At 47.1% G+C, this 13782-nt stretch overlaps 6 protein-coding genes across 6 annotated transcripts; 3 read left to right on the forward strand and 3 right to left on the reverse strand.

The window, feature by feature from the left end:
- The first annotated feature begins 552 nt into the window (after positions 1-552).
- On the forward strand, positions 553-2894 carry K444DRAFT_610382 (TPR-like protein). Its single transcript, XM_024879734.1, has 3 exons — positions 553-810; positions 871-1097; positions 1154-2894. Exons 1-3 carry the CDS (start codon positions 614-616, stop codon positions 2872-2874), a joined length of 2145 nt encoding a protein of 714 aa, XP_024739207.1. The 5' UTR covers positions 553-613; the 3' UTR covers positions 2875-2894.
- A 1297-nt stretch (positions 2895-4191) lies between these two features.
- Positions 4192-5206, forward strand: K444DRAFT_641703 (uncharacterized protein; the record flags this gene model as incomplete). The annotated part of the gene is made up of 4 exons (XM_024884655.1): positions 4192-4420; positions 4459-4554; positions 4620-4789; positions 4979-5206. The coding sequence occupies 4 exons, from the start codon at positions 4192-4194 to the stop codon at positions 5204-5206; spliced, it is 723 nt and encodes a 240-aa protein (XP_024739208.1).
- On the reverse strand, positions 4746-6878 carry K444DRAFT_661509 (uncharacterized protein). The gene is made up of 5 exons (XM_024886600.1): positions 6742-6878; positions 6034-6693; positions 5664-5960; positions 5322-5614; positions 4746-5263 (listed from the first exon to the last, which is right to left on the reverse strand). The coding sequence occupies exons 1-5, from the start codon at positions 6858-6860 to the stop codon at positions 5232-5234; spliced, it is 1401 nt and encodes a 466-aa protein (XP_024739209.1). The 5' UTR covers positions 6861-6878; the 3' UTR covers positions 4746-5231.
- Positions 6879-7512: 634 nt separating this feature from the next.
- On the forward strand, positions 7513-8943 carry K444DRAFT_651472 (putative carbonyl reductase; the record flags this gene model as incomplete). The annotated part of the gene is made up of 3 exons (XM_024885712.1): positions 7513-7906; positions 7984-8458; positions 8512-8943. 3 exons carry the CDS (start codon positions 7513-7515, stop codon positions 8621-8623), a joined length of 981 nt encoding a protein of 326 aa, XP_024739210.1. The 3' UTR covers positions 8624-8943.
- On the reverse strand, positions 8813-10704 carry K444DRAFT_585397 (putative pantothenate transporter; the record flags this gene model as incomplete). The annotated part of the gene is made up of 9 exons (XM_024877915.1): positions 8813-9018; positions 9070-9175; positions 9225-9329; positions 9384-9576; positions 9629-9983; positions 10047-10223; positions 10282-10410; positions 10462-10514; positions 10592-10704. The coding sequence occupies 9 exons, from the start codon at positions 10702-10704 to the stop codon at positions 8813-8815; spliced, it is 1437 nt and encodes a 478-aa protein (XP_024739211.1).
- A 729-nt stretch (positions 10705-11433) lies between these two features.
- On the reverse strand, positions 11434-13664 carry K444DRAFT_627262 (cytochrome P450; the record flags this gene model as incomplete). The annotated part of the gene is made up of 10 exons (XM_024882777.1): positions 11434-11482; positions 11577-11720; positions 11771-11920; position 11968; positions 12035-12091; positions 12147-12169; positions 12219-12556; positions 12607-12725; positions 12789-12937; positions 12991-13664. The coding sequence occupies 10 exons, from the start codon at positions 13662-13664 to the stop codon at positions 11434-11436; spliced, it is 1704 nt and encodes a 567-aa protein (XP_024739212.1).
- Between the last annotated feature and the right edge of the window lie 118 nt (positions 13665-13782).

Consider the following 13782-nt stretch of genomic DNA (forward strand, 5'->3'; position numbering starts at 1 on the left):
TTTGGGGGCTTGTCGCACCGTCTCACACGCTCTAGCTGTATCCATGTGTATCTTTCCACCCTGAGTACTCGCCGTGTTCAATCAAGTGGAGGAACAGGAAATAAGGGCGGGAAGTGGAGGGGTTTCCACGACTTGGCAAGTTGGTAGGGAACCAGGCTTGGAGTTCAGGCATATCATCCCCGCTGCAGCCCCATCTAATGCCAAATTTAAAAACGCAGGGTTTAATAAGACGAGGATGCCGTGGAATCGTTTCATTTTCTGGCCGTTGATAGGACAGGCTGCGCTGTCTACTGCAGACGTTGGCTCTGTTCTGAACCAATGGCAAATACGAACGTTTGCCAAACACGCCACCCCACTGACCAAGCCACAGGGTTCTTTTGTCCACACCCAATCGCTTGAGGACCAATTATCCAAGGAAGCCTGGTCTATTTCTGCTTTACTTCTCTGGCAGCTTGACCAACTCATCTTCATCACTCAACATCATACTTTGGGGACCAGTTGTGTCCCAGTGAATGAAGCGAGACTTTTAATATTCAGAGCTAATAACTCAGTATTTACACCTCTAAACCCCACATTTTTTCCGCAGCCTCGCCAGCGCCCCGTCTCGATCAACATGGCAATGCTATTGGAATGTCCATCTCAGATTGTGCCGAATGAGGGACAAGTGTCTGTAAATCCTGGAATACGAGCAATGCCACGGCAGCAATGGGAGGAATTAAAGCCCCTCATTGAACAAACGTATATCCAGGAGAACAAACCATTTCCCTATCTCGCGGAGGTGCTTCGAAGAGATCATGGTTTTGAGCCAACGTGAGACAAATCCCCTCCATGCCTACTGGTTTCGATGCGAACTACTAATTGAGATATTAGAAAGCGTCAATTCTCTCGAAAGATTATTGAGTGGGGCTTCCGAAAGAATATACCAAGGGGCGAACGGCGTGTAATTTTGCAGAGAATTCTCAAGGGTTCGGAGGAGACGTCCAATGTCAAAGATCACAGATTGAAGCCACAAAAATTGAAGAATTGGCAGAGGAGGTACCGAGATGAAGTTCAAATGGGGCGTTGCTCCTTGAACCGGGTAGGAAGAAGTTCACCGGGTAAGTGCCAATTGTACTGTTCAGAAGTAGAAGGATCAACTGACTTTCATTCTAAGAGTCTCTTTTTATTGGCAGTCGTGAAGCATCCACGGGACTGAAAGAAAAGGCAAAGTCCCATGACAATAACGTTTCCGCGATCAAGAATTCTGATGGGTTGAATGAGATTCGAGAGAAAGACTCAGTTGGCATCTCGTTCCTGGAAATCCGCCAAAATACCTTACCCTTCGACTGGTCAAAGGTAGATGTCCACGGATTGCCTGGACTAGTACCATTGTTCAATGCTTTGCACCTCGAATGTTATGCCCCTGGTCAACCTTTATCTTCGAATCCGACAGAATCTGAAGACTCGCCGTGTTTACTCAACTCCGAGTTGCAAGACATGTCAAGCAACGGATCAATTACGACGATCGACAACATCAACTCATGTTTAATCCTCCAGAGGACGGGTATTCAGGATGGCAAGCATAGAACTGCGTACAAATCTCCGCAATATCCTTGGCGTGACATCGACAATGTCTTTTTGGGGAAGTCAACAAGTCCGTTAACTGAAATATATGTTTTCCCACCTTGCCAAGCACCACTGCGGGCAAAAAAGGCCAATGTGGTGAACCTGTGGGGTTCTCTGACAGCAGAAGCGTCAGAGCTCGAGACGAAGTTCACAAAGCTTGAGGAGCAATTTGGAGACCACAACCCAGCAGTCATGGTCTTGATGGAACAGTTGTCATCTCTCTACTTCAGACTCGAGGATTACCGAAAAGCCGAGCAAATGAAAAAAAGGCTGGCCGATGTTTACTTCCGGGTCCTTGGGCCCAGCAACGGCAGGACACTGCAGGCGGCTCTCCACATGGTTACGTCCCTTCTCGCCCAAGGCCAGTATTTGAAAGCACAGAGCGTGTATCACACTTTGCGATCCTCAGTATTAAACCTTTTCGAAAGGGAACACCCTCTCGCCGTCTTAGCAAACTTTACGCATGCGAAAATCTGTAGTGAGCACAGGAGGACGGAAGAAGCAGAGAAATATTACCGACAACACCTTCAAATAATGCTATCAGCACATGGACCAAGATCAATCCATACCATTCGGGCTATGTTTTCTCTCGGTGGAGAGCTTAATAGAAACTCTCCAAAAGAGGCCGATATTCTCTTACGACTAGCTGCACAGCTTTCTTTTGATTTACCACCGGTCGATGAAGTGCCATGTCGGGCATTGCAATTCGTCGCAAGCAACCTCCACCTACGAGGGGCATATGAAGAGAGTTATCACTTGGTGACGAAGTTAGTGGAAAGATTCTCTCTCCCTTTGGGTGATCAACATCCTACTATTTGGAGAGCCCGAGAAAAACTAGCTTGGAGTATGAGAGCTGTTGGCAGATTACCGGAGAGCATTAAACTATTTCGAGCTGTGATATTTCACCAAGTAGAAAGGGCAGGAGAAATCGATGAGTCCCAAGTGAATCCTTGGTGTGGGCTTGCCAACGCCCTCATTGAAACTGGCGAGATCGAAGAGGCAACGACGTGGAATGAAAGGGCTTTTGAGACAAAAATAGGGTTTTATGGCGGCAGTCATAAAAGCACACTGTCCACAGCGTACTGCTTGGGATATTGCTACTACACGATATGTAAGTACGAGGAAGCTTTAAACCTCTATACCAAAATGGTACGGATACTTCATGAATGTGGAAATTGGGGAAAGGAAATCTGTGCCTTCGAAGCATACATCGGACACATTCAAAGCAAGATTGGAATTTCGAAGTATCAAGCGGTCGATCAACTTTAAAAGGGAGAGGTAAAAAGCGGTTCTTCTCAAATGTTGTAACCTAATGCAATGCCAAAGTAGCCTCTATTGGGCCTTCCTTCCATTGTTCACTGATAATCGAACACGAATTTTGAAATGTTACCCAATTTCCAGATCTCCTCCAAGTATATGTTGAAAGGTGCCAAGCTTAGGGGCCTAAGGCAGCTAGGGGGCTGGGAGTCAAGTGCACTTGCCACTGCACTCCAACCCCCCGTTACAAAACCCTCCAGTAATAATGGATATAAACAGCTCAACGACTATGCCGGCCCTCATTGAGAGTCTTGGAGAATGCAAAACATTGGCTGCTGTTTCGGATGACGCGATGTGGGTATTTGACATACTGGGGTGGGCGGATGGGGGCACTGCCTCTTTGGGCCCACAATCTCAGGCGTATCTTCATTATTCTCAGCCTAAAAGGAAAGGTGAGTCTGGTGACGAGGGAGATATAACCAACTAACGCTCTTGTGGTATCAATGCGGTTCTTGGGGAGAAGAAAAGATCGGGTGCAAGGGTATGACTTAGTCGCCACCCGATTTGAGGCCCATTCTCGCAGCGTTTTCGTGTAAATGCATTTCATACCAAATTTAAGGAGCCATTTGAGAAGCCTTATCAAGCGAATAAATCACTAAATACTTCCAAAGGAACTCGGTTTAAGGACGTCTTTCAAAGAAAAGGGTTTCAAACTCCTAAGCGAGTGGGCCCGAGCGCTAGAAAAGGGGGAGGCCAAAAAGGTGCAGCGTGAGTTGAACCTTTGGATGTTATGCTCTCAGGAGCTGAAGATGCCCAATTCAAAGGAAAGTTTAGTTGGGAGACCAGATAACCTCGTAAGCTGAAACTAGGCAGTATCTCTACAATTTCCCATAGCTAGTCGACCCACGTAAACGGACTTCAGCGGATGTTCCGACTCTCGCCACCCAACAGCAGGCGCCCGCTGCTGTGCTTCAAATACCACACCTGGCTCCGAAAACACCGCCAGGCGGTCACGCCTCGACTGCCGCTTCACACATGCGGCCGTGTGGAGGAGAAGGATGGCGCGACTTGGTGTTTTCATATGGAAAACCTACTCAACCCCGATCCCGAAGTCACTGCAATCTCTGTTGGTGAGCAGGCTCTCAATAAAGTAAGGTTAGTCGACCTATAACTCTAAAATACGAGAGCTATGTCCTTCCTCCATATTGCCGTGGGACTCCCTTCTCGCACTTCCTCGGACTCTTGATCCGTATTCCCACACTCCGAGGCTGTCTCTCTACAAAACCAATTTCATGAAACTGAATTCAATTAGCGAGAATACATCAAAATATGGCTGGGATAGGGCAAAAACGGAGTCAGACGTTCCGCCTGCTTCAAAATTCACGGAGAACAAAAGGGAAAGGCGACGAAGAGATTAAACCTGTCCGAGCAAATGCACCCCCTTCAACCTGCAGATTAGAATTTCTCTTCCTTGACCTTGCAGATCTTTCCACGATTTCAACATTTGCAAAGAACTTTATCCAGAGAGCAGACTGGATGTCAATTGGAACACGCTGGCGTTATGAGACCGCCTGCACGAAGCAAAACAAAAACAAGTAAGCATCTCGTCCGAGCATTCCTCCACTACCCACTTAGGTCAACCTCACGATGACGAACAAAATTACGAAGTTCAACTCGGCACCAATTGTCTGGGTCCGTTTTTCTTCACTCAACTCCTGCGACTAACCTTGGTCAAGAATGCTGCCACATCTCCACAGGCTCGGTCAGGGTATACTGGACCTCTTCACTAATGGCAAAAGCAAGTGTACCAAAAGGTGTGATCAATTTCGACGACATCAATGGAGAGAAGGGAGTTTCGCAGTGTGTTTTATATAGCCATGGTTGGGAATTTGCACGTTGGACCAAGGACGAGGGCTTGATTGGTGTGGTAAGATACAGCACAAGCTTTCTAACACTAGAAACGCACTATGCTGACCTGTCCCCTCCAGACTTTAAACCCCCGAAACCTTCGGTTGCCCTTCCAGCGATATGCGAATTGTCTTGAGAATACATTCAATGTAGGCTTCCAAAACCCAATACAGCTCCTTTACCCTTCATTGAAACTAACTTAAAGAAGGGTATCTTCCTCCACCCGCCGATATTCGGTGCGTCTACAGGGCTCCTCGCCGGGCTCTACCCCGAAATAAACTCTCAGACAAATGGTGGCTACATCGTTCCATGGGGTCGTATCGGGCATCTGGAGAAGAATGTCACTGCAGGCCTCAAAGAGGAAGCGGAAGGAGGTACTGGAATTGCAAAGGAGTTTTATGAATGGTGCGAGAATGAGACGATGCCATATGTGTGATCGCAGAGTCGATCTTTCCCTGATATCAATTTCTAGCAAGAATTGATAAGTATTCACCTGAAATTTGAAGTTATTGGCTGATACAATGCAATCAGATAGTCATGGCATTGCGAACCTGCAATTTTCCATCTCACTCGCTGGTGCTCCAGCATCACCACCAAGAGTTTAGCCCAGTTCTCCAAGTGCGATCTGCCATTCTGTTGAAGATGTCGGATTGAGACCGAAAGCTGATAGATCAGTTGTATTGAGTACTGAGACTGGCAAGGAAAGTTTTGAGGTATGCTCGTCCCTGTGTTGGCTATGATTTTTATCACCGCCTCAATGGCGTCACAAGATTCCAGCCGGTCTTGGGCTGAGAAAGCAGAGTCGGTGGAACCAATACGCCATTGATGTAGGTGAACGAACGCGCTGTGCACATTTTAGCGACGTGTAGAGTTTTTGGCCGTTGCGAGATTACCTGACGCTGATAGCAACCGCTTCACAGCACGTGCCTAGATGCTGTTCAATGAGGGACTTTAGGAACATAAGAAGCCTCTGGTCCAGAGATTGAAAGGTTAGTTGTTTTTTCGAAGAGTGTGTGCTGCCATTGCGGATGAGATCCAAGACCTGGTCTGGAAAATTGGCGGCTCGTGCCTCACAGTAGAATGAAATGGAAATTAGATCGTAATTTTCCAAGCTGGCCGCGACATCAAGGGTATCTACGGTTTCGATATTCAGTGGGCGAATCAACGCTCCGTTCTTCAAACTGATCATTCTAAAAAGAGAAAGTCAGCTTCAAGGGAATATAGTCCTGGTCTGGAAGTGGACATGAGGAACGACTGACAGACCTTTCATGGATTAAACTCGCCCACCATGTCCGCAGACCCTCGTCTCGCGGAGTCCAAATGCCTGGAAATGGGTACTGGATTTGATCATGGCCTGGAGGTGGCTTGCCTAGCCCGCATACTTGGCCCATGCTCAAGCATGTGCAGATGATCATGTATGCTGCATCGCTCGTGCCTTGTCCGTACTCATAGCTGGATAATATTACTCCTGACTGGATCAAAGGTAAGGTCGGTTGAGCTATTGACTCCGGATCCCAAAATAGGCGGCTCAATGCCTTGTGTAGAGAAAGTCTTAGTGGGTCTGGTGTTTCTCCATCCATAAAAGGCCGCGTTATCAAACACATGCTCAATGTTAGAGTAGTAAGTCCCCGGCAAATGTCCGTTCGGGTTGCATTCCTATATTCTCGAAACGATTCCCGGTGCACTATTGGAACCCACTTATGATAGGAATTGAAAAAGGTGACTGTCATGTCCTCAAAGTGCTGCCTGTGCTCTAGAATCAGATTGAGAACCTGCCCATGGTATTCCTGACCACGGGCCGCAATAGAGGCGAACCCCTGGATCAAGGCTTCGTTGCCCTTCAGGGATCCATTGGACCCATTTGAAGAAGGCGGGGGGCTGGGAGGGCTTGCGGGCTTCGGATAATGGCATTTCAAGAGGAGTCTGCCAAATGACATCAGCTGACTATTGAAATGAAGTGAGAGGACCTACCTTTCGCAGCGGGAGCAGCAACGTACTGCTTTATCGCACTTCTGTTTCCGCTCCTTGCAAGACAAGCAAGACATTGAGGCTAACCCCGATTGCGGATTGTTTGTTGCGCCGAAATCCATATGGAGCTGAAGATTGCGAAGAGGGAGGATGTGAATGGGAGTGTGGTTTCGGGAGGAGCTGCTCTTTTGTCACCGAACCCTGCAAGCGTGACCGAACCCTGCTCGGTAGAAGGGTGCACCAGCCAAACGCCCACACCACCCAACTGCTCAAACCCGAATTTGGCCACGACAGCACTTCAATTTCGAAAAACTAACGTTAGAATCGGACTTTCTGGTGCATTTTCGATATTCTAAAAAGTTTTGAGAATTTCCTAAGCGCATTGAAAAATTCATAAATTTTTGGTGTTCTGACAAGGGGTAAAAGTGGGCGGTTGAGTGGTTTGGGTGTTTGGCTGGTGAACCCTTCTAGCAGTTTGCCGCCCCCGATCCCTGTCGCGACCCCTGCGCCGATCCTTCATGAGGCGAAAGGACCCCCAGCAGGCGCACTAGAAGTGCTCCGTCTTTCTCCATACGTGAATCAACCAGTCTATTCGATTGGCTGGAACATATCATTTCCATGAAGGGTGGAGACCGGCTCAATGTCCTGCCGCACCGTGCTCCTTATAATGTTGACTTCCTCCTTCTGTTCCAGTCTTGGATTATTTTGTCTTGTTGTCCTCAGTTTTCCTCGAACTTTCAATCAGTTTTATTATAAATCCTGTCACACGCCACCATGGTAGGTCAACCAAGAATACCTCCAACGCCTGCCAGGACGAGTATGGCAGGTCAAACGGTCATCGTCACGGGTGGAAATTCAGGTTTAGGCTTCGAAACAGCTCGACAATTCCTGACTTTGCAAGCTTCCCGGGTCATAATTGCTGTGCGATCAGAGTCCAAAGGACAAGAAGCAATATCTGCACTCCGTGCCGACCCTGCTGTGAAGGCTGCCAATCCTTCGGCGAAAGTTGAAGCCTTTCTTCTAGATCTTGAAGACTACCAGTCCGGATTACGGTTTGCTCAGAGAGTGAAGAAAGAGGTCCCTGAATTGCATGTTCTGCTGTGCAATGCTGGAATGAATATCTTGAGGTATGAAACCAGCAAGAGCGGCCACGAGATGGTCATGCAAGGCAAGTCTCTCGCCACATTCTATCGCTGTCCTTAGATCTCTATCTCAGGAATTGTTAACTAACATTTAAGAAAACAGTCAACTGCTACACCCATTTCTTCATTGCCCTTGAGTTACTTCCGCTTCTCCTAGCAACCGCGGTCAAGCGAGGAACACCATCCCACCTCTCCTTCATCGGTTCGGATATGCAATCCATGCATACCTTGGCCAACCGTCCGTTCACATCGCCGGAGACTCTACTAGGTCATTTTGACAATTTGAAAGCATATAACATGAAACGCTACGCGGACTCCAAGCTGACTGCAAATGCATTCGCGCGCAAACTTGCAACTGTAGTCTCCTCCAATCATGTTATTGTTAACACTGTTTGTCCTGGAATAGTTGCAACGGACCTCGAAAAAAGCCTTCCTGCCTGGGTTAAGGTCCCATACTTCTTTATCAGGGCGGTTTTAGCTAGGAAGGTGGATGAGGGTAGCCGGACTTTGGTCTATGCTAGTGTGATCGCAGGCCCAGAGACTCATGGAAGATACCTCAATCACAACAAGGTTGAAATGTAAGTCTAAGTATCTTCCCGGTGTTTATGATGGCCTCTAACATGGACACAAGTAATACACCGTTCCTGGATGAGAGTAAGGGCAAGCAATTTATTGAGAAGTTTTGGACGGAGATGGTGGAGGAGGGCAAGTCTCTGGACCCTGAGTTAGAGATCGCTGCTTAGAGGGACCAATTTCCTGATTTCTTCCCTCTGTCGTATCCAATTAGCATGCATAACTATGTTTCCCAATCAATGGCAGATCCCTTGCGCTCGCAACGAAGTGTCTCAGGGAGGTTCAAGTTGGGTGAGCAACAGGGACCAAGTTTCATATTGCGTCTTCATTGGGACCACTGTCCCTTGGCTTGGGGCGTTTCATTTCTCTTGAGTAACAACTTGAGAGTCATCATCGGATCCGATCCGGCCCACGCCACTCTCAACTACGGCATTTGCCTTCTTATCCTGGTCGACAAAATATTTAATCACAAAGATCATCCCAAATTCACACACTCTGAGCACTGACATAACTGTAAAGCCCATCTTGAATTTCGGTGCATATTTGCCAACGTTGAGTATAACAACTATTCAGAATGTTAGTAAGAGAAAGGGAAATGGCGAGAAGCAGTAGATACCTGGCACCCAGGCAATGAAAGCTTGCCCTAGTGTTTGAGCTACTCCGATCACGATGGCACGCTCCTCTGCATCATCGTGGCAGATCTCGTTGACCCAAGCATACAGCTATAAAACAATCAGCGAGACCCAGATGCCTTTGGACAGGGGGATTTACCACAGGCCAAAGGCCCCAAGTAGCAGCATTAATGAGGTACCCGAAGAATGTAGCACCATAACTAGCACCCGAGGCTACTGTTACCATACCGACGAAGTTGCACGTCTAGTTGATGATATGATGTTAGCGCGTTCCATAACTTGATGTGCGGATACCTACAGCAGGCACAATCATAATTTGCCAGCGCTTTCCTCCAAGTCCATCAGATACCCATGCATACGCAAGGGTGGTCACAAGTCCAAGTGCCTGACCTGCTGTTGGGAACAGGTTGATCTGATACACACTGAACCGATTCAGAGACTTTAGCCGGACGGCGAAATAATTTAGAGGCTGAGTGACTAGGCAATGGAATCTGTCGACTCTGTCAGCAGTTCCCGAAACTATCACAGTCTGCAGTGGCTTACATCAACATCAGGGAAATGATGTATATAGGCCAGTGAGTCAAGGTTTTTCTAATTTTTGCCCGGGACAGTGGAGCTGATGCCCGCCGATCTATGTTCTTCATTCGATCGATGTAAAGTTGCTTTGAATCCCCTGGCAGCCATCTTGCTCTGGTAGTGTATGGACTATCGGGAATTGCATATAGACCCCAGATTGAGGTTGGCAAGGAGATGATTCCGCAGAATATGAAGAGCCATCTCCAGCCTGGAAGACCCAGGTGGTCGTCTAGCCCTTTGTATATACCTGCTTGAAGATATCCGCTGAACATGCTTGCTGCATAGCTTGCCGAGTAAAAGATTGCAATACGTTTTGCCAGTTCTGTGGAGTATTAGCCAGAAAGTTTGATTGGGAGAGAAAAGGCTTTGAGGTCATTCGACTTACCCCTGGGTGTGTACCAACTGCCCATCAATGTTATGACGCCAACAGCAAAAGGACTTTCCAACATTCCAATGAGGAAGCGAAGTGCGAAGACTTGTTTTGTTGATTGGACAGCAGCGAAACAAAACGTAATAATTGTCCATAAAAATTCCACAGCTGGAAGGTAGTACGAAGGTCGGACTAGCGGTTCCAGGATTAGCAATCATTGTCACTTTTAAATTGATTTGGGATCTCATACATTTTGTTAACAGCAGTTGAGATGGAATTTGACCGACTAGGTATCCACAAGTGAAGAACGTAGTCAAGAGATTGTACTGGTTGCCATGTATGTTCAAGTCTTCTTTCATCCCGGAGATATACGCATTGGCTATATTGAGAGAGTCAGTAATCGATTTCCGAGCCGCATGGAGATGCGTACTGATATTTCCAGAGTCCAACAGTCGGGTGAAATACCCATATGTTGCCCAAGTCCTGAATTTTTTTTGGAGAATATCAGTGTGATATTCTGTATTCCAAGGGTAAAGGGGAAAGTGAAGGGTGATCCTTACATAAGGAAGATGTCAAGCCGTTGTACAAGTCTCTTCTCTGCTTCTGAGCGAGGGCCATCCCAGATGATTTCTTGGATCCTTGCCCATTTGCTTCTTCGATGTTGATCCCTCATATTGAGGCTAGGGTTTTCGTTCATAATGTCTGAACCGCTCACAATTCCTTCCCAGAATTCATGCTGAATGAAGAGGGGTAGCCAATGTTGTTGTTTGCTTGATCAAAACACCGGGATCCTGTAAAGATCTAAAGGCTATGAGATAGAAATTCTATACCATGTTCAGCTGCTTAGAGAAGCTCGATCGAATAAGCTGAGAACAAGGATATGACGTGCACAACGAGGCGGAGCTTCCCCACTTTTCAGACCTTCATTAAGGCTCGACTGGTTATAAATTAAATCTCGTGACTATTGTGGAAGATGAAATGTGTACAACATTCAGCACTTTGAGTGTCGAGATCAATTTATTTGCCGAGGGAAGAGGAGGATGACATGTCCGATGTAGGAGAAAACTCTATATTGTTAGCGCTTGCGCTAAATCACCTGATTCACCCCTTTCAACCCTACGTTAAAGCGAAGCTCTGACAAAGTGACTCCTCCTCTTAATTCATCATGTAGATTAAGAATCAGGCGAGACTGGCTTACGCACTGTGCACCTGGGAAAGTTTCCTGCTAATTTAATAGTTTTGCGTTCCATAGCTGCGAAGCGTCTCTCGTATGAAGACTTGAATTGGGATTTGACCCACTCGCCAGTCTCGACTCTCCACGAAAGATAAGTCATATTGCCGTCCCAATAAGCCCAAATAGAATTAAAGAAAGGTGTCTGCCTTTTTCAGGACAGTTGATCCTTTACAAGCAGTTTCTGGGTGTGAAGTTGCAAGGGAACGGTACTGGATGACTGGAAACCAATTTTGTTAGCCCTCCTAATATTAATAGCCGCTATGTTGATCATAATAACACAGATGTAGTCCCGAAGAAGCTTTAGATCATACCTAGTAATGCCGGTCGAGAACTCCATTTTGGGCATGATATCTTCCCCATCCTTATCCTTCGCCGGCGTGATATTGAATTTTGCAAGTATCGTTGCAACGACTATCCAGACACTGGCGAATGCGAGATATTGGCCTGGGCAGACTCTTTCCTCTTGTTAACAATCCCTTATTAAACCCATTACAAGAACTCTTACCTTCGACCAAACCCAAAATGACCCACGGGGATTGGCTCACCACCACCACTTTCTGAAACTGGTAGGAAACGATCTGGGTTGAATTTGAAAGGATCTTTGTAAATATCTGGATCGTGGAGCATTGCCCAGGCATTAGCTATCACCATCGAACTACAAACGGTAAGCAAGAAATTCCCATCCACTTGTCAATTACATACCCTAGAAATTAGTTAGCTCATGAATTCACCGTGGCGCGTGTCCTGCCAAACCCCAGGTATAACTTACCCTTTGGAATGTACATGTCACGATATACATCTTCTTTCAAAGTTTTGTGCGGAACCCCTACCCGATTAGTTTGGCAAGTAAGTTCAAGATAAAGGCGGGATACAAGGCTAACCATTTGGAAGAGGGGGGTGTAATCTGTTAAGCTGTCAACTCCTTCCATGAGATTATCTCTAGTCTCACCCACCTCAAAGTCTCGTAGACTATCCTCTCCACAATCGGTAACGTTTTCCAGTCGCTAAAAGTAGGCAGTCGTATCCCTCTAGTCGCAGCATCGATCTCTTTCTGCGCCCGAATCTGCACGTCGGGGGTTAGTACCATTGCCATAACAAATATCGTCTCAGCCGAGTAAGTTGTTTCCTGTCCGGCTGAGTACAACGATCCACCAGTCCCCCTGAGTTCGCCATCTGTGAAGCTCTTAATATCATCTTCTTCCTCCTCCTCCTCCTCCTCCTCGCCCGCGTCGTGCGTTTCTCTTGCCTCGATCAAGCGTCCCAAGAATGACGGCTCCATTGTTCCAGCTTTCTGTAACACATGAGATACACTCTAGCCTGTGATTCACCTGGCCAACTTACGAAACTTCTCATCACTGCGTCGAACGGTCGCTGGTGGAGTTCCTCAATGGCAGGGGTATGATCGTGGACGTACTTAACGGAAGGAATGAACTTCCCCACCCAGCGTGGGATATGCTCGACTGTAGTAACGGGACTCGTTAGCCTGCACTTCTGATCGAAAGCCACAGTGAGATTTTACTTACCCCAGGGCGCGATATCCAAAATAGTGATCCCATTATTTCCCATATTGCCGACAATCCACCCCATCTTATCCGCTAATTTGAAATAAGGATCATCCTCATCTACAACGTCAATGGCAAAAGCTACACTGAAGATTACTCGAGTCGCGAATCTAGGAAAGTGATTAATTGCCTGTGCCACGGAATTTTATTCACGGAACCGCACCTTGAGAGGTAACTTTGCCACTTCTCTGGGCATTTCTCAATTTCGTCTGCCATCTCGCGAGCATGCTTCAGTTGGGCATCTCGATACCCCAAGCTGCTACGTGCGGAGAGAAAACTACCGTATGGTTTCCGGAGCTTGCGGAATTGGGCACCATCACGAATAAGGGCCACGTTATTCTTAAAACCGAGGCTAGAAATACTAATTAGCAGGCTTTTTTGATTTTTGAAAGAGGGGCAGGTATTGCAATACGCTTCCAGCAGGACAAAACGCGGTCTATCACTGTAAATTGCCCCTTTTTTGTCAAGGAGATCAACAGCCGATTTCACGCTGTTTAGGACGATGACTGGTTGTCCGAGGAGATTGACATAGATGATGTCGGACTCTGGATATGCATTAGAAATAACGTGCTTCGCTGCCAAGGCCAAATCTAAGACTTGAACGAACTCACTGAATTCTTTGGACCATTTTGCGAACTGTAAATCCGATCTCTCCGCTGGCACCTGTCGAAGATTGCCAATGATGGGAGATCCTTTAGGTCCTGGTGGGACCGGATACTTCGACCTTGAACCTTGCGAGTACAAACCCACGGCGAGCAATATCACCACACCTCCTGCTACGACGGCCAAAACCCAGCTGCCATTTCGGTTGAGAAGGGCCTCGGCAGATGAGTTCATGACTTTTGTTGTAATTCTTCCTGTTCCTGACTGATCGTTATCTCGAATCGTTGTCGGAGCTCTGCCGCGGTATTTGGAATTATATGCGCATCACTGAGAGTCTGTGTGACATTAGGTA

This window comes from Hyaloscypha bicolor, assembly GCF_002865645.1.
Source record: "Hyaloscypha bicolor E unplaced genomic scaffold K444scaffold_53, whole genome shotgun sequence".
NCBI classification, from domain to species: Eukaryota; Fungi; Ascomycota; class Leotiomycetes; order Helotiales; family Hyaloscyphaceae; genus Hyaloscypha; species Hyaloscypha bicolor.